The sequence below is a fragment of the Ostrea edulis genome, chromosome 2 (assembly GCF_947568905.1).
Source record: "Ostrea edulis chromosome 2, xbOstEdul1.1, whole genome shotgun sequence".
In the NCBI taxonomy this organism is placed as follows: Eukaryota; Metazoa; Mollusca; class Bivalvia; order Ostreida; family Ostreidae; genus Ostrea; species Ostrea edulis.
The window spans coordinates 53,791,617-53,812,804 of record NC_079165.1 but is presented as its reverse complement, the minus strand read 5'-3'; the positions used below and the strand labels follow the sequence as shown (position 1 = coordinate 53,812,804).

At 34.4% G+C, this 21,188-nt stretch overlaps 1 protein-coding gene across 6 annotated transcripts in view; it reads left to right on the top strand.

The window, feature by feature from the left end:
* Positions 1-21,188, top strand: part of LOC125679307 (jupiter microtubule associated homolog 1-like) — a 43,016-nt gene that overhangs the window by 7,078 nt on the left and 14,750 nt on the right. The window contains exons 2-6 of one of the 6 annotated variants that reach the window (XM_048918429.2): positions 1,397-1,638; positions 6,950-6,967; positions 17,263-17,337; positions 17,493-17,594; positions 18,658-18,749. In XM_048918429.2, coding sequence (XP_048774386.1) covers positions 1,397-1,638; positions 6,950-6,967; positions 17,263-17,337; positions 17,493-17,594; positions 18,658-18,749 — 529 coding nt within the window. Of the gene's footprint in view, positions 1-1,396; positions 1,639-6,949; positions 6,968-17,262; positions 17,338-17,492; positions 17,604-18,657; positions 18,750-21,188 lie in introns of all 6 variants that reach the window. The other 5 variants (XM_048918428.2, XM_056154450.1, XM_048918430.2 and 2 more) reach the window with 5 other exon arrangements.

Here is a 21,188-nt window from a genome sequence, read left to right as displayed (position 1 = left end):
GATTGGTTATCATCCCCGCCCGCCCCTCAAAAATCGGCCTGCCCCGAAATTTGTCTATTTTGCGGAACTAGCGATTTCCAGAAAATTTTCATGTCCAACTCCGGTATTTACATTTCTTATTTATATTTCCGGTATAGCAACATGAAAAGCCTCATAAAGAATATGGTTTCTTGCGTTCTTACGGGCGTAAATCTTGAAGAAGTTTGGTATCTTTCTGTGTTTGAAATTAAGCTTAACCTGGAATTCGTCTGTGAAATAAGCATAGATTGATATCCATCTGGCATTAAATGAAGCACTTCTCTTGACAAAACTCGTCTGTCATAAATGTTTTTCTCAAAAATAAACATTAAAAAATAAAATCCTCCCACCCGCCCTATACTTTTTGGTGACCCTGGATGATAATCTACTAATTAAATTGAATTGGCCTTATTTGATTACTAGACAATCACTATGTTTTATGCATTGTAGAATACTAAATCATTAAAAAATAATTCAACCTATAAAATGAAAAAAAATCCCACAAAAAACAATACCTACCTACCGACCCTTAAAAAATTTTGAGGTGAAAGTGGAAACTAGCATTTTTTGGGGGGCCTGAATCTCATTTTTATTATTGCACTTTATGTTCATATATTTTGATATGGATGCATTTTTGTTTTCTTAAATTCCTGTAAAAAAAAAAAAAAACCCAATCGATTGAAAAATGCTAGTGAAAGCTCAATTTTGCTAGTTGGAAAATAATCCACTAGATAAAATTTGCTAGTAGTGAAAAAAGTTAATTTCTATCCCTAACCAATAACAGGTGAAATATGATGTTTGAAAGTTTACTTGCAATCCAATTTAAGCAAAACTATTTTGAAAGTATTCAATAGAACATTTATAGTTATTGGTTCTCTAGGGTCTTTTTTGTGTTGTTTTTAACCGGCTTTGTCGCAGTGCTGTATTTTAGGCCAGGTATCATTTTGAGCAAATGCACATTCTGCATCCATGTGAATTAAGCATGTTTACTCTGTACTAATACTTTGTGTTGTCACTTTACTAAAAACATCTGCACCACTGATTTATGCATTAATGTTAAGTTGTACTAGAAAGTATTCTTTTGCAGGAGGTGCCCATTACATTCTTAAAAGAATGATCAGCTGTATGAATTGACTTTATAATAAATATGTCCAATGATTAAAAGGATTCAAACTCTAAAAGCTACGCAAAATATTTCCTTTGAAACACATTTAACTTTAATTTTGACATTTTGCACAAAAAGTGACTTGCAATATGTCCTTTAGCCTTAGATAAAAGAAAAGGAAATGCTCTTCTTTCTCACCAAGATTATTTTGATGCATCTTAATTATCCATGTGCATTTATTACCACCAACTTGCATTACAACTGATTTTTCAGGGTTCTGAGACCACCAGGAGGTCAATCAAGCAATATCTTTGGTGCAGAAGGAGTTCAGAGAACCCCCAATAGGCCTCAAACCAATGACATCTTTGGAACAGGTCCTGTAGAACCTACAGAAGAATACAAGGGCAAAAGGAGAGGAGGGCCTACTGACAATTCCCGGGACAATGTGTTTGGAGGCTCCACCACTTCTGACAATAGTTTATACACCAGATCTGAGAACAAAAGGCGTGGACAAGGTATCAGTTAGGATTTAATTTTGATTTATGTTGGTTATTCTAAATCCTGTCTGTTATTCAATCTTTAATACAAGTCTTGGAGGCTTACAGGTTTCAGTACTTTCTTTGGGTATCATCTAAAACATGGTCCTTAACAATCCAACATACATGAGCAGCAAAAATTTTGTCAATGTTTTTAGACAAAATACGTCCAACTTTTGTTTAGTCAGTTTAGTTTGGGTACATATCGGTTTTACTCTGTTTCTTCTTTTTTTTTTAAGTCACCTGAGTCACTCAGGGTGATGTATTGCTATTGGTCTGCATCTGTTGTTCTGGTATCAGGGTGGGGCCAAAATGGTGTGAACAATAGAAATTTTTAACTTCTTGATAAGGCCAGTTCAACTTAATTAGTAGATTATCATCTGGGGTCACAAAACAAATATGGGGCGGGAGGGAGGATTTTATTTTTTGATTTTTATTTCCCAAGAAATTTTTTTTTTTCAAAAGGCATCACACAAAGTGTTAATCAAGTTAACATTAAAAAAATCCTTGGTAGAAGATATAAAACCAACATTCTGTGACTTTAATCATTCCCTCATGTCACTGGGAAGCAAGTTTGTTTGAGATCGTAATTTTTACGAAATTAAAATAAAAAATCGGGGTGGGCCCTTTTTTGAGGGGCGGGCGGGGATGATAATCTATCAATTAATTTTAATAGGCCTAACTACCAGTCCAATTCTTTTCAAAGAAGATGGGTGAACTTGGCGAACAATAAGCCTATTCATGATTGGGCACAGGTCTCGAATCGGGAGTTTAAAATCCACATTGATGGTACCCGTAGTTACAATAGATACAGTACTGTACTAAAACGCTGTCCAAAATATTTAGAATTCAAAATAAATATATAGATCATACTTCAAAAGAATGATATTTAATTAAAATCATCATCAGAATTTGTTTCACAGGCATCATCATGTTATCAGACATGAAGCAGTTTTTAACACACTGATGCCTGGAGTACCTAAGGTACCAAATGACACTACATATAATATATGCTCGCAACATCCAACAGTATGTGCTCAGCATTTCCATTGACATATTAACTGATGTGAATGAGAAACCTCGCATGTTTTGTGGTGTAAATCAAATGTGGAATAGCGTTTTCTGTATGGTGCAGTATTAATGCTTTGATTTGGATTCAGTTTTCCCCCAACAAATGTTTTTGAACAGCATTTACAACCTACTGGTACTAATATACCGAATATAATAAAGGAATCAGTTCTTGCCTCTTTTGGTACAACTCTGAGGCCGGTTTTACAGTTACAGAAAGCACATTTGCTGTTGCATTTCCCAGCAAATACAAATGGGACAGAAACAGACACTTGATTTGCTTTTGTTTTTGTACTGTGCCTTTTAGACAGTCAGCACCAGTTGGTTGCACATTTGGCTTTTGTCATGATCTCTTCAAGTAACTTCTTAACCATTGTTGAAATTGTTCTCTTTAACTTTCCTATAATGTGTCGTTTACATAAACAACATCCATACTTCACAGAAGGTCCCATACTTGTTTACATTTATTCATGTTGGAATCTATTACTTGTGATCATCATTAAGATAATTATGGGAAGTCTATTCATTAATAAGAATAAAAATAGGTAGGAAAAACTGGTAATCGAACCACAGATATACAATCTGGGCTTGTCCAAAACTTCAGTGAGACGGCCGCTATACCACCTCGGCTGTCCATCCCATTAATAATATCAGAATTTCAAGCTATCTAAAGTCACCCGTCGTGGACATAGAAATTTTCTTGATAATACGACAACAGTCTTCACGAAAAACTTTGTGAAGCACAGGCCCTTTGGACCTCCCAGTATAATAATTTTGCAAGCCCGAACAATATTTTAATGGCCCAAAATATTTTATCTAATTTGACCACTTGTCATTTGCAAGGTGCTGCATGCTGATTATAAACTATAGATACATGTATGTTCTACTGTAGGAAAATATACAACTGACATTAAAAGAATTACATATCTTATTTTTCCAAATATTAATCTCGCAGATGACATCAGCAGCTCCTGTTCAGAATCTGCTTTGTTTTGTAATCACCACGTACAAAACATTTTGTTTTCTCAAGAATTAAATCTTAGCAAAGGCCCACCCTTGGTCCAATGGGGCATGGATTTTCGTTCTCTTTTCTCCTTGGCTTGTGCGACCGTTTTTCTTTATTTGGATCTGATGGTTGTGAGGTTTTGAATTTCATGGACGAGCCCCCTCCCTACATGGGCACTGGAAGTTAATGTAAATATATAGTATGTGCATGTATTTTTTATACATGCACATACTATATATTTACATTAACTTCCAGTGCCCGTGCCTCCCTATACTTCAGAAAAGGCAGCATGGTTGAAAAATGATCGATACGAAAGTCTGAGTTAATCTCACGCTTTATTTGTAATATATACAACACATACAATAAAACATTTACAGGCCCGCCGGACTCCTGGGTTAAATATTTTTAGAAGCCCGATCCCGATTTTACCGGCCTCGGGCATCGGGCCACCGGTTAACGTCGAAGACTGCGACAAAAGTTATACCCAAGAAGTAAGTTTTTTTCATAGAGTGGGTCAAGTCTTCATACATTTATTTACAAAACATATTGCACCTGAACATGTACTAACATATATTACTCAGTTCACAATGGAGACTTGGCCCACTTCACATGAAAACCTGCTTGGAAAAGTCAAATTTACTGTTATTTTATGCGTTTTTCACGTATAGGTGATTTTAAGCAGGATTTTTTCAATGTTCCTTTGAAATGGGCACATTGAAAAAGCATTTTTGAAAACTATGGATCGATTGTTTTCACTAAAATGTCATTTTTTCTTTTTCTGGAGAGTTTCAATTTTAACTTTGATATTTGACCCTCTGTGGGTTCTTGGCTTGATAGAATAAATCTTCATTGGTATGAAGCATCTTTGGGACAAAAGGGACATAATTGTAAATTTCAGGACTCCTGCACCCCTAAGGGGTGGAGCAAAAACTGTCAAAAATTGTCCAATTTTCAAAAGTCTTTCACAACTACAAATTGGTAAGAAAAACCAAATGCATAATCAGTATATAGAGCAGAGAGGCCTTTACAAAAATTGTAAAGGACCAATTTTATGCCCCCATTTAAATTTCAGCAATTTTCGCTCTAAAATATCAACTGGGTGAAGGCTTTGTAATTTTGACTTTTGTTGTGATGTTATGTTGCCTAGCAACACAGTTTATTCATTTACATGGGTAAAGGCATATACAGGGTTCTCATTAAGAACCGCACCCGACAATTTCTCGCCCCTACTTTTGAGTAAAATCTAGGGGTGAAACGATGCATCGAGATGCGGCCAAATCACGATGCGGTGGTCTCGGTTCGATGTTCGATTTATGCCGGTCTGTTTCGGTTCGATACGGTTCTAGAATCATTGCACACATTGTTTTTGATAACACGGTTTCTGATTGGCCAATGGAATTGAAAATTGCCCAATCAACATGCGAGTATACTTTGCTGTATCAAAATGGACGCAGTTGAGTTGAAAAATTGTACCCCCAACGTATAAATCCTGGGTATGACAACATTTTGGCTTCAAGACAAGTGACAAGAGTGTTGCTTTATGTTAAACGTTTTTACATTGTAGAATTTATATGCAGATAGCAATAAATACCATGACACATAAAAAAATCTTAGCATTAGAAAGAATTTGGTACCTGCTATTGTATCGAATCGGAAATCATCGAATCGAGACTAAAGTATCGAAAATCGAATCGAATCGAGAAGGTACTGTATCGTTTCACCCCTAGTAAAATCGCTGCCTACTTTCTATAGTTAAGACCCCAAAAAAAGTTGTGATATATCATGATTAAATTCAATGAAACACTTAAGTTGTGGTTCAGTTGTGGTTTTCATAAATACAGGATGTGGCTGAACTTGGTATATATATAGTGTATATTAAGGATGTGCGATTTTACCGGTATATCGTGATAATTTTCCCCATGATACGTATTGCGATACAGCAGAGAAAAAACTGGTATTTTTGGACATGTAAATTCTGGGAAATTACGTTAGGTTTTAAATTAACTCTTACAGGAAGTAGCAAAAAATAACAAGATGGCATCCGAACATGGTAAAAACACGGAGGAAACGTTATATTTTAATTTTTGTCAGCGATTTCCCCCTTATATAACTGGTACCGATAAACGGTACCATTCCCAATGCCAAAAAACCTTTGATTTTCCCAATTTTAAGACTAAATTTTCCGAATTCACTTGCCAAAAAATAGACCGCTGACATTGTAATTTACTTAATCTGAAACATTGTACGAGTTAACTAAAATGCTCACTTCCAGTATTAAATCGAAAGTACAGATCATGGTAGTGAGTGCACATGTTGTAGAGCTACGACGATTCTAGAACGAGCCTACGACTGTTTCTGATGTCTCACAACAGCAAATATTACCGTAAAAATTTTAAGAAAATTTGTAAAGAGATGAATACTTCTTGTTTTGTTCTTTATTTGTTTTCTTTTAGTTGAAATCATTTGCCAATACATTGGTAGAAAATTCCCAATTTGTTTGATTTTGACGATATTTTCCCCAATTGAATGGGTACCAGTACCAGTGGGTAGGGGAAAAAAAGCTGTTTGTAGTCACAGGTTGTGAATCAATTGATTATTATTTGATCTGATTTTTTTGGTTATTTGTTTTATAACAGTTACTTTTACAAAATAAATGTTTAAAATAAACTGAATTTGGCCTTTTTGCGCTTTAACACCAAAGCAGTAATGAAAATAACAGATAATTAAGGAAAAACAGAATGCCCTAAAATATTGCGATGTTATGATATTGTGAAAAAATTTCGTGATATACGAACAGGAAACATCTCTAGATTTCATAGCCCTTGGAGCTAGTGATACTTTTAACTAATACTCAGGTGATGGATAAGGCCTGTGGACCTGTTGGTTATTTTGTGACTGTATCATGGTTATATCTTGACCCTATGGGACTACAATATGGGGTCAAAAGTTTTCATGGGCAAAAATCTTTTAAAATCCCAATAGCTGAACAACAGCAGGGCCAAGGTGACTCATGCCAGTGATGTGGCCCATGGGCCTCTTGTTTATTTTTCTCATAATTTTTTATGACTTTCAAGTTCTTTATATGCATTACTTTCATTTTAAGCAATATTTGAAAATATGTGAAGTTTCGGTTTTGCTGAAAGATTTCTTCCTTGCTATTAGGATTTTGGTTAAGTGTGTATTGGAAATAACACATTAAATGCTGTTGCTTTTCAGACCCTGGTCGAAATCGAAGTAAGATTGCAAACTGTTCTGTTGTCTTAGGCTAGATAGACAATAAAAATTTATGTATAAACATCTCACATTTAGAATGTTTACTTTGTAATGCACATTGACAGTGGGTTTTTTTCTCTAATATTTATATTGAGTTTTGTAGATCTTCTCAATAGATATTGTTGCACGAGTTGGAACTAATAGAATTCTAAATGTGAGATTATCCCAACCCCCAGTTTTATTCCAAATAACCTTCTTTCTGTTTTTATTCTAGCTTGCAAATTAAAAAAGTTTCATGCTTTAGCACAATGTTTCATAATTAACATAACTGGAAGTACACATATTGGAACTTTATTTCTCATTCATATACCGCATTTTGCTGAATATAATACACATTTTTGTTTAATATATGCACCCCCTTTTTGAGCCTAAGAATAAGGGGGGAAAGTGCACTTTGTGTGCATAATATGCATAAAAGATTCTGACTAAGTGGTATACTTTATACCTTGCAGTAATTTTCATTGAACATTTCACAGAACTTATGTAAATTTTCAAGAAAACACAAGAAATTGCAAATGTGCAGAAAATTTTTGAGCTAATGGTAATTTTGACTTCATATATCGTGGTAATCTTCAGCGAATATCTTCTTGGAAATTATGTTAATTTCAACAAGGCACGAGCTTTTCTTGCATTATGGTAATCAGACTTGATGTTTTCTTTTTTTCAAACTTTAAATTAATTAAGCCTCAATATCCTAGCCACATAATCAAAATAAAATCAAAATGGGTCTATTTAACAAGTGTATGTCATAATCTACACACTACCAAAGTTGTGAAAAATGACATACAAAGGTGTGAAATGTTGACCCCCCCCCCCCCCCCCCCCTCATTAATTATTGGTACACAACAATGGCTGGCTTTAATGGTGGCATAGATATTGTTAATTTTATACAGGGTATCTCTTATATCATGGCACTTATTTTGTGTAAGAAAAAATAAATTTCAAGTTTTCACTTTAACATTTCATAACATATATTCATAAACCTAGCAGTAAATGTTTTAGTGGCAAATCATTTTGCAATTTTGCTTTGTTTATATTAGCTTTTAGCTCATGGCAAGGCACTTTGTAAACATCTCTTTGAATGACACCTTACAATGAGATGATGACTATACAGGTGAAATGAATCCTATTGGCTCTATCGTGATGATTTAATCATATACAGATTATAAGTAGAACATTTTCTACAATTTTACGATCCTGCATTGATTTTCTAGAAATTGATTTTTTGTTTTTACAAGGAGAAATAATATATCTATATACATGGCTATATCTGTTGGTCAAATGATATAGTGGTATGATGAAATCACCTGGAAACAAGGGTCTAAAACCTATTGAAGTATATGATACACACCCCTTTCTAACAAAATAAAATTCTAGGAAAAAAAGTGAATATTATGTTCGGCAAAATATGGTATTTATACTGATTAACAATTAGAGGAGAAGGTTATTATTCCTCAAGTAAGGGCTTGGTATTTTACACTTTGTGTTGTAGACAGTTTAGTACCTTTTAATTTTTTGCTTGTAATATGTCTAGTCTTTCTGTGTTTAAGTAGAATGAATACTGCATAGGTTACTAATAGTTACATACTTGTTTTTATAGTTAGATTGGAGTTATAGACTATATATTTACATTTGTCAACGTGTTTCCTTATAATACTAATGAAATTGACAATCAATTTTTGATGACATGAAGTTGGTTACAATTGATCAGACTTTCTTGTTTATGAATACAATCACCACTTCAAAAGTAATTGAGTACTTGGTAATTTCACCTTGTTCTTGTTTACACAATGACATCATAACAGAAACAAAATTTTAAAATAATGCATTCGAATATTTAGAGTTTATTTTGTAAACAGACAAGAATTTTATCAATTAAAAAACCCCAGAAACAATAAACATGCCAATCAGTTGTTTTATTTTGATTAATGCTGTAACAGTATCTGCAACTTCTTCAATATGTCGAATTCATTAAATGAGTTTGATATTGGAAGCAAAGAAATGGAGGAAGAGTTATAGGCCTATTTACTTCATGATGTTCCTGGGCAACAGCCATTACAGCCATGAGCGAGGCTGGTTTCGAGGCTCGAAAAATAGGCTATGTTCATGTCAAGGCACCACTGCATTAAAATTCTACAACAGAAATCTCTCAATTCTCTGTCAGGTCGTGTTTATTTTCTCTTATACCCTGACGGTAAAAAAAGTAACCTACCTGTACTTCTTCAAAATCTGTCGGTGTAATGTTACAACCATGAGTCTTAACAATGAACATCCTGTTGTTCCTTTCCGAAACTTGCAAAAACCATACTAAAAAAAATTAATGTTAACTTAATCCATCTATTCTCCATCAATTCTCTCAGATCCTCTGAATTTTTGTCGAAATCTGTGTTCAACAATTGCATTTCAACCTAAGTATGCCAATTTCATGGTTTCTTCATCGCTGATCGACCAAATCACATCACGGATGTAGTTTACTTTTCAGTTGAGTTGACTTGACGCTCTAGAATACATTTATTTTACATTTGTTACATCTTTTTTATTCCATCTAAATTAGATACTTATATTTCGTATTCTCTTAGATATTTATTCAATAAAAATTTAACAAACTTTATCTTGTGTTGTCTGCTACATAAGTATGGAAGCTCAATAAGAACACAAATCAAAATAGGAATAGGAATATAAGAAACAAGATATGATTTTTAGCTCATCTGAACTTAAAGCTCAATTGGTGAGCTTTTCTGATCACCCATTGTCCATCATCAATCTGTAAACTTTTCACATTTTCGACTTTTTCTCCAGTCCAGAACTACTGGGCCAATTTCAACCAAACTTGGCAAAAAGCATCCTTGAGTGAAGGGGATTGAAGTTTGTTCAAATGAAGGGCAACACCCTTTTTTAAGGGGAGATTTTCACAAAATTAGGGTTGTCTTATCCAGAACAGCAGGATCATGTTAGTCATATTGACATAGAGGCATCTCTGTGTTATGAGAATTCATTTTCAGTTATGTTCTGATCCTTTGGGGCCACAATATAGGGTAAGAATATTTCATTGGAATAAAGATTGATAGAAAAATCTTTTAAAGGTCACAACAGTTTAACAAGGGCAGGGCCAAGGTGACTCCAGTGAGTAATGTGACCCATGGGCCTCTTGTTAGAGTTTCATTGGTACTTGACATGATGTTGGTACAGTGGAACCCCTTTATTACGTTTTCCATTTTGTCACGATAAAATAACATAATACCGGGGGCAACGTAATAAACGTTCCGAGTGAAATCTATTAAAAATATCATTTGGAAATTGTATATATCTTCTGTTGGTACTCCGTGATGGGGTGTGTGAATATATCTTTACTGTTTCTTTATTTAAAAGACTATGATACTTTGTTTTATTTACATCTTATCTTTAATGTCTGTAATTCTTCATGTTCTTATCCCTTTTCTTTATTTCTGGTGTAGGATACAGAAGGCTGTTTTGATAAACGTTGCTTTTCTGCATTCGTTTGGACCGCCATTTTGTTCAACTTTAACCCAATGCGTTCATGTAAATTTCTCACAATAGCTCGTTCCGGTTCGTATTCAACATTCCTATGAAAAAATAACAAAACATAGTTTTTATTAAGTTCTCTTATTACACAATACACAACACAATAAAAAAAAATCCCACCCCAAAAACAACCGAACTATAGACACACAAAACGCACACGATACCCAACACTTACACACTTTTCTCACCAACGATAAACACGGAAAACAATTTAAGCACAATCCACATAAAAAAATAGAATGATGCATGAAGATTTCATTTATAACGCTAAATGATGGCACTAAAATCACGTGCACATCAAGGGATTTTAGAATGTTCACTGAGGTAAATGCCCTGCACGAATCGGCTGATATCACAGGACAGTTTGATCAGTATATGTATGGACGAGATTTAATTACGAACACCCAAGCTGCATGTCCAAACAACGGACAATTTTATAATTGAACACCTTTAGTCACCTATGTCCAAGCAGTTACCCAAGCGGTTTTAACATTGCTATGATAAATCTTGTCCATCATGTTTGGTACCAAAGCTGTCCGTAAATAGAGTTTTAATAGCAAAGGTAATCACACTATGCTGAACATGCAGGTGGTTGAGAAATTATTATTTCTTTGATTATCAAAATTTGAAAAATGAAGTAAATTTCATAGAGTACCATTTCTAAATAAACATTATTTAATTGTTTATCACTGGCTTCGATACTGGGTATTCAGGGCCTGTATTGATTTCACTAGATCTATGGAAGCATGATCAGTCAAGCGTCTCTAATCCCCAAACAGACCAGGAAATGTACATGGTGACTGCTTCAGGCAGTCAAGGTGTGAATGGCTTATTATTTTGAGAATCACTATTGAATAATTTTTACAATGTAATACTGAGTCCCAGCATTTTAGGACAACGTATTAACGAGGTCTATTTTATATAGGTTTGTTAAGAAATGGTTTTGTGCTTTGAAATTCCAACGTAATATGCGGACTAACGTATTAAAGGGGGAACGTAATAACGGGGTTCCACTGTACTTGATCAAATCTGCTATGATGCATTAGGATTTGATTACATATCAACTTCATGTCATGTCCCAATGAAACTCAAAAAATGATGCTTTAGTTCTTGAACAATGCTCTTTTAAATATAAATATTTTAAAAATGTTTTTATTGGGATTTATTAATCACAGCACAATATTTATTTATATGTATTTCTTTCTAGCCATATGGTTAGATGAATTGAAAAGAAATCTCTTGATCTTTATTTGTGAATTTTTTCTTTCTTGGCAGATATAGCATTTTGTTTGGAAGATTCACAAAGTGGAGAGCAAGGTTTCAAAATGTTACATTTTCCATTACTGGGTCTACACCTTGTTTTATTTCATTTAAGGTTAAAACAAAAGGTAGTACATGCTACTAGTTCACTTTGGTATCTTTATTATGTCTCCCAAATGAAGTTTGGAGACTTATTGCTTTTGCTTGGTTCTTATTAGTCCTCTACCAATGAAGTCGAATGGGACTTTAGGTTGCACTCTGTTCGTCTGTCTGTCTGTTAGTCTGGCAAATCAGTTTTCTACACTTTTTAGCTCACCTGAGCTGACAGCTCAAGTGAGCTTTTCTAATCGCCTGTTGTCCGTCGTCTGTCTGTAAACTTTTTACATTTTCGACTTCTTCTCCAGAACTACTGGGCCAATTTCAACCAAACTTGGCCAAAAGCATCCTTGGGTGAAGGGCTTTCAAGTTTGTTCAAATGAAGGGCCATGCCCTTTAAAGGGGAGATAATCACAAAAATAAGGTTGGGTCATTTAAAATTCTTCTTCTCAAGAACCACTGGACCAGAAAAGCTGAAATTTACCTGAAAGATCCTGACATAGTGCAGATTCAAGTTTGTTAAAATTATGACACCTAGGAGTGGGATGGGGCCACAATAGGGGATCAAAAGTTTTACATATAAATATATAGGGAAAATCTTTAAAAATCTTCTTCTCAAGAATCACTGGGCCAGAAAAGCTGAGATTTACATGAAAGCTTTCTGATATTGTGCAAATTCAACTTTGTTAAAATCATGGCCTCCAGGGGTAGGATGGGGCCACAATAGGGGATCAAAATTTTACATGCAAATATATAGGGAAAATCTTTAAAAACCTTCTCAAGAACCACTGGGCCAGGAAAGTAGAAATTTACATGAAAGCTTCCTGATATTGTGCAAATCGAAGTTTCTTGAGCTCATAATCCCCAGGGGTAGGATGGGGCCACAATAGGGGATCAAAGTTTTATAGATAAATAATGGGGAAAATCTTTTAAAAATCTTCTTTTCAAGAACCACTGGTCCAGGGGTGCATTTTACGAAAGAACTGACGACTTATGACCAACTTTACATGCTTGAATTTTCCAGTTTATTGTTAGATCATTCACTCCAAATGCGAAATATTCTTTTAAAAATTGTTGAAAATTAAGCCTCAGAAAAGTTTTGATTCATTCATTTAAAGTAATAACTGTGTAATAGAATTTTTAAGACTTGCGACTTTGTCGTAAGTTGTGTTGTAAAACTGGTCCCAGAAGAGCTGAGATTTTCATGAAAGCTTCCCGACATAGTGCAAATTCAAGTTCAAACCATGACCCCCCGGGGGTAGGTTGGGGTCACAATAGGAGATCAAAGGTTTACATGCAAATATATAGGGAAAATCGTTAAAAATCATCTTTTCAAGAACCACTGGGCCGGAAAAGTAGAAATTTACATGAAAGCTCACTGAAATTTTGCAGATTGAAGTTTGTTCAAATCATGGCCCCCAGGGGTAGGATGGGTCCACAATAGGGGATCAAATTTTTACATACTAATATATAAAGAAAATCTTTAGATATGGACCAAGGTGACTCGGGTGAGCAATGTGGCCCATGAGCCTCTTGGTTTTGGTGTTTAGAAATATTCAGTTGATATTTGAGTTTCTTATTTCTGTAGATAAGAATAATGCACTCATTAAAACTTCTAGCTTAGTAATACAACAATGTAGCTAAAATATTCATGATCACCTACATTTCACAGTTCATTGACTTGGTTGAAGACTTAAACTTAATTATAAATTTGTCTTTTTTCTTGGTCTAGTCTTTGTACCTGAATAGTAGTTGATTTCCAACCATTCCTATCCTGGTTCCCCAATTTTCCCCTTTACCATAACTTACACAATGAACTTTGAATATTGTTGCGGTCCAACAATTTTTTCGACCGGTAGGGGACTTTGTATTGCCATGCAATACTTTCAGAATGCTTGTTATAATTGTTATTCTAACCAATGAAGTAACATCAGTAATAGTATAATGAAACATGGTGACATGTGCAAAGAAATCACAAGGGTTGGAATACTTTTATTTTCAAAGAAAGGGCGAGTCAAAAGTTTTTAAGAAAGCAATCACAGTCTTCAAAATATGTAAACTTGTGCGAGAGGATCACAGTAGCTCAGTGGTCTCTTCAAGACTGGGGGATCGTATGTTTGAGCCCCACTAAAACCTGAGACATAAACATAACTGTTGAGAGCTTGTGTTGCCTGTTGTATTGTACATAATATAGTGTTTAGATAAATATTACTACCGAGAGGTTGTGCATTGTATTGTCCATGATATAGTGGTTAAATAAATATTACTTGCTTATTGTAATTTTGTTGAATAAAATGCATTAGAAATTGGTTTTATTTGTACAGAAAAATAATTACTTCAAGGTCCTCCTCATTCTTGCATTCATTAACTTGGCTTATTTTATCACACAAAATAAAACCAATCTGAAAATACCAAAAACAAAAGTTTTGTCTCCTGAACCGAACGGAACAGAAAAATATCTGAACCATGACATCCCTAATAAGAACATGGAGAATATCTGAATCGTGACATCCATAAGAAGAACTTGAAGAATGTCTGAACCGTGACATCCCTACGGCATATGCTTTCCGTTCTGCTCTCAAATTCAATACACACTTGCACCAACTGACCTTCACCTTGTAACAACATATAGGCAGAACTTTGCTAGCAGTGTCTACCAACTGGTAGTTTTAAAAAAGAAATTTAAAGATAAAAGATAATAGAACTTTCAATTATAAATAATAAAATATGATATTTCCCAACTTTGAATTGAATTATAATGCTTTCATTTTTTTTTTTAAGGAACGCGTACATGTTTACAACAACAGCACGCCGCGCTCCCACTTCCTAAGTAACAATGTGTAGATAACAAAAAATAATGATTAATAAAATTACTTGCATAAAATAATTCAAAAGTATTATCACAATACAGTTTGATCATTTTTATTATATTTTTTTTCTTTCTGAAATGCACCCGTGACAGTAGGCCTAGTTGTCAATGCTACATAATCGTATTATAATTTAGGCCTATCTAACTTCACCAAAAATAAATTTAATAATAATTGCACTGTTTATTTTAGAAAAGCAACAACGCAAATTACAGTTGTTTACAGAAATGGCATTACCAAATAGTGTTTAGACAGTGATCCCATGTAAAAATTATTTACTCGCAAATTTATGCAGATTTCATACTCGCTTTCCTCGCTACATTTTGGGTCTCTATTTGTATGCACTGGTGGCTAAAAGATATAAGACTCGGGGAAATTTGTCAACATCGAAATAAATGTTATCCTTGGTAAATAAATTAGGCCCCTAAAACCCGAGTTTTTAAAAATACCTAACACTACTATTACAACAAGTTGATCGACGAAGGTCGCATATGATGTCACTGTACCATGTGACTACCTATCTAATTAACTAGGCTTTTTGAAATCGGGGCTTAGATTTAAGTCCGTATTGTGGCTAATTATCGCAATACTTCAGTGAACGAACTACTACAATTAATTTCTATAAGCATAAGGAAGACAAAATGCATATAATTCTGTATACTTTGAAAACACGAGATGTGTCTTTTAATGTTTGCTAAATCATTTGACCAAAACAGTCAGTCTGAAAGTCACCGGACCTTTAAAACTTGAGTCAGTACAGTAAAAGAAATATTAGGAATCTGGACTGATTTTCAGTTAGAAATTTTCAGTAATGGAAAATGCGGCTGAAACGATCAAAGACACCACAGAGTTGTCCACTTCTGCTTTATACTTAGATATTTTATTGAAAATAAATATTAACGGCAAACTAACAACTCAACTTCATGACAAACGGGATGATTTCAGCTTCTCCATCGTCAACTTCTCATATTTATGTAGCAATATTCCATTATCACCTGCATATGGTGTGTATATATCTCAACTGATTCGATACACAAGAGCTTGTTTTGTGTATGATCAGTTTTTAAATCGAGGCAGTCAACAAGCATATGGTGCAGGGGTTTCAACAGTCTTGTTTTAAGTCAGCATTTTACAAATTAAATGGTCTTTATAATGATCTAGTTTGCCAATACAACCTATCATTGGGTCAAATGCTGTCTGACTTGTTTCATACCAATTGTTAAGCCATTGTTGGCACACTGATTTTGACTACAGGTAACTCTGTTTACCTGATAAGATATAGTGTTCTATTTTGTATTGCTTATAGGAGTTTTGAGATTGATCACTTCATTATCTTCACTTTTCATGATGTTTATTGCAATACTTGTGCCAAAATTCAACATTTTCAAATACCATGATACAATTGATAGAAGGAACAAATAATAATGTTGATGAAAAGATTTAATTCATTGATTTATAGTCACAATTTTTAAAGCAAAATACTTTCAGTCTGCCGAATGGTAAGATGCGGGTGGGCTCGGTAGTTCTGTTTAAGTTTATTATTGTTTGCGTCTAACTCATTGCTGACAACAGCCATCTGTTTTCGGTCACCGAAATGTCTCTCATACATGTACAAAAGGTAAGTACAGGTCGAGCCCGATGTATTTAACCAAACTCGAAATTGAAAAAACATAGAACCGAAGATGAAAATTCAGAATTCAGACTCATTTAATTCCCAGGCCCGAGAGTTGTTAAGTCATTTTATCAAAGTTATATTGATTGGATCACAGTAAACTATAAATGTCCATTTGACATTTATTGCTGATGCTGCATAATACACTTGCACATGTCTGGTATAGCTTTCTGTTTTAGTGCAATAACATAGCATTGATTTTGGAGGGTGAAAATGTTGAATAATGTGATGGATAATACACGTACTTGGAATAACATATTTATGTTGATATACAGAGTCCCTGAATAATCTGACGTACATCGTCGCAAACCATGGGTTATTGTTTCATTCTATTTCACAAACTTATGAAATAGAATGAAACAATAACCTGTGGTTTGTGATGATGCATGACATTTGAAGAGAAAACTTTTTTTTAATATTATTTGTGTTTTGTTGAAGTTTTTTAAAAGCAAAATTGTAGCCTGGTGAATCTTAGTGCGTTGTGGTAAGTATAGAAACTCACCAGACCGATTGTTCTGTGAAAGTCTACCAAAAGATAGCTGTTTTATGTAGGGGAGGGAAAACTTAAGCAAAAATATTGTAAATATTCCATTGATAATTCATTAATTAAAGCATTATTTAATAAATAGTCACAAGAAAGGGTTAGTGAATCAAACCTCGTTTGTTTCTGGAAGGCCTAAATCCATGTTGTATTTACTGACCTCAGTTTACCTGTACTTTTGTTAGATGAATAATGCATGATCTGTGATTCAATGTGTGCAATGATTGTTTCTGTAATTAGATATTAGGATTTAAAGCATGCAATTATTTCAAATAAGGTGAAGAATTTCCAGTGTATGACCGATCTGTCTATGCAGCCCAACGTGATCCTCAGAGAAGAAACATTAAACAAGGTAGCCAAATGGCTGAACATTTTAAGGGGAAAAAATTTAAAAATAAGTTGAAATTTGGTCGATATTTTGTTAAAAATAAATTGGAAAATCAAAGGCATACATGAATGTAAAATTTCTTCAGCTATTTGTAGCATGTCTACCCTTGTACAATTCAGTCTCTACCTATAATCCAATCACTGGCCAAATGTATGCTGGCTTTGAAGATATGAAAGATGAGAATCCTGTCAAAGGAAAAAGGTCACACCCTTCCAATATGGGTAACGATGGTAAAAAGTAATAGTAAATCTGTGTGGATTGCTTTCTGTTGTGGCACCTTTGTAGGTCTATTGCTGTTTTAACATTGAACATCATGACAAGGCAAGAAATGAACTACTGAAAGTCCTGTTGTTTTGTTGAACAGTTTCAATGACTCGCACAGACCTTACTGAAGTTGTACAGTCAAGTCAATGAAATTCATTTCCATGCATCTGTAAAAGAAATCAATGAAAGTCACCATTTAAATTCATGTTACAGGTGAAAGGTTAATGAACTTGCATGTATGTATGCATGCAATTCTCTGGCAGTTTCTAAAAGTCCCCAATTCTAATAAAGTATAGTTATTTTTTCTGAAGAAAAGTGGATTTTTTCTTGACTGTATCATGTGATTATTGCTCTACCAGTGATGTAGATAATAGCTCATAATACATGTAATCCTTAGAGTGTTTCTTTTCTGTCTTTTAGTTAGCTAGTTGAAAATTAATTGTTTATTTCACCACTTCTTTGTGTGATTCTTTTGCATGAATTATTTAATTTCTGTTTTTCCTGTTTTGTTTGTAGTGGACTTGATCATTTATGAACTGTGTTTGATACAATTATTTATGCTGGGTATTTGTCTACTTATTATGCATTAATTCCCACCAAAAGACCTTTAGTGAAGAAAAAAATGTACAGATGTAAATTTGTAGAGGAAACAGCATCTTCTGCAAGAAAGTCTTTGGGGATAGAATTGCACAATTTACCCACAATATATTCAACAGATTTAAATATACACCTAAGCAGATTTTTATCCAGAAAAAAGGAGATCAGTGAAAAAGGGAATCTGTAACTTTTCATTATTTCACTGATCATATTCCATCTTAAAGCCTGTTGTAAATTGAAGTTGCCTTTATCGTTTTTCATGCAGTTCATGTATATATATACCAGAGATATGTTACTTCACTTATGATCATTACTCTCCGTATCATGAACACATTTTGAGTTTATAGTTTCCTGCAAGAAATTTCATCCAAGTTTACATGTGTTATGTATTGCAAACAATTATTTTAAATTCGACAATTGCAGGTGCCTACAATCCCATTACTGGAGAGCCAGTAGCAACTTCTCCTCCAAAGCCTGATAGGGAGGAAGAGGAATGGAGAAGGGAACCACAGCAGGTATAGAAGTTCACATTATCTCTTACTGATTGTTCAATACAGTGAAACTTCTTCAGACCGGCCCCTCAGAAAACCTGTCCTCCCCGTGTATCGGCTGATTTTCAAAGTCCCGGCAGAAATTTTAACATTTCCTTACAAAGAAATTCTCACAAAACTTACCACCCCTGAAAACCGGACATCGGCCACTTTTTAGCTTTGGCTCAAGTGAGCTTTTCTGATCAAAATTTGTCCGTTGACTGTTGGAGTCGTAAACTTTTCACATTTTCATCTTCTTCAGAACCACTGGGTCAATTTCAACCAAACTTGGTCAAAAGCATCCTTGGGTGAAGGGCTTTCAAGTTTGTTCAAATGAAGGGCCATGTCCTCTTCAAAGGGGAGATAATCACAAAAATGTAAAATTAGGGTAGGGTCATTTAAAGGCTGAGGTTTTCCTCAGGCAAGTTAAGTGCGGGGTGGAGCTAATTTAAGGCAGGTGTGAAGTCCCGAGCCTGAGGAAACCCTGCTACTTGTAGCTTGTATATACCGTCCCAAATACACAGGATGTTATCTGTGTTACCTACATTACCTGTACGTTTTTGTAAGATTGAAAAATTCATGGTAGTCATTTTTCTTGTGCAAGTTAATCGAAACGTTGATAATTAAACCTAATGAATCAAACATGTAAAAATTAAAGCTCGATAAATTTATCTTATATTTAAATGAGAACGTTAGCCATTGAAAAATTAGGCAGACTATTCTTTATTATAAGTTTTCTTGTATCCATTTGACTTCCTCCGTCAGATACCTGGTATCCGATGATGGACTGCCAAACATACAGTTTCTGACGGGAGTTCCTGCGTACTGCGGTAGATTTTCTGGCTATGTACAGCTGATGTACCAATCATCGTCCCACACCCCGTGATGACTACATATATATATATTCCAAAACTGCTCAGAAAGTTTTATTCAGTTTGAATTAGTTTTTCTGGACGGCACACCAGAATTCTATGGTTACCAAAGTTGTCTGTGTGACTTGTCCATAACGCATGGCCTACAAAAACAGTCAGGACATTCAGATTTTCCGATAGTTCCTTCGATAACTGGTCCAGACGAAGAATTCGTTCTTCCTCTAAATCCCAATTCCAACCATTATACTTAAGAAGGAGCCCTTATAGTGGCAAACTTCTCTTCCGATAATTTGACAGTTACATCAATCTAATTTTAGTTAGATTCGCTCGCGTACTCACTACTCGCATACCTATGTATGCGAATAGGCGAGTGGATCTAACATCTAATTTTAATTAAATTGCAGTTACATGTAAGTTTGTCGCCATGTTTCGAGGGAAAATTATGCTTATAAATTTTCAACGGAGTGTAAACAAAATTTCATTAACGTACAATGTATTTACTCATAATTAATCTGTTTAGCATAAAATCGATGTCCGTGTAAATTATATTGTAACAATCCATAATAATTATTATCAATTGTACCCATTCCTAAGCATAACCTACTATATTCTATTATAATTGATGTAATTGTATGCAAAATTTACCACTATTATTGTATGCCTATCTCTACATGAAAATTCCTTCTCAATGTTGGATTATGCGGTAAGCATCAAAAGATTGCACGGGCACCTTGATCGCCAGATAAGATAGATAAGGTATACACAAAGACTAGTAACTAAATGTCTATCAATTTCTAGCATCCAATGTGAAGCTCAATTTCTCCTGATTGACAAGGGTTCACAGGCCAGGTAAAGAACAAGGTACGGTTTTAGCCAAAATCTGCCCTGTCAAGGAAATTCACCAAAATACTAAATCTGGTATTTGAGAATGTGCCATTTATGAAAATGACCATTGTTATTCTTTATTTACCATAGTAACTGTAATATATTCAACGGAAAACTTTATATTAACCTGACGACGTCACCAAATTTGACGTTAATTTTGACGTAATATACGAGAGTTCTCCCCAAGCGATGTTTTGAGTAGGAAAATAAAAACTGTATCACACATAGAAGTATTAATTCTTAATAAATGCGAAATTATTGGTTTTTGTACTGATTTGAATGGGTATTTTATGGAAATTGAAACCACATCAGATTAGCTGCAATAATGTAGCCCTCTCTGATTTTTTTTTTTTTTTTTTTTTTTTAGGGAGAGGGCTACAACTCCTTAGGATCTCCGTAATGGTGCAAATGCGGGACTGATTCACTCCCGCAACATTTGCACTCATTCTAAACATTTCCTGACTTTCTTTACGTAAATAAAAGGATATTCTATGTTTCTTAGTCAATATATAAATTTACAACCTGCAACTTAAGATTTGTGAGGCTCTATTCTACCGTTTTCAACAATTTCAATAAATTCCAATTTCTCGATTCATATTTGTGCGCCATGTTTGATGTACTGAAGTTTCAACTTCCGATTGTCAAGTCATTTGCATATGCCATATAA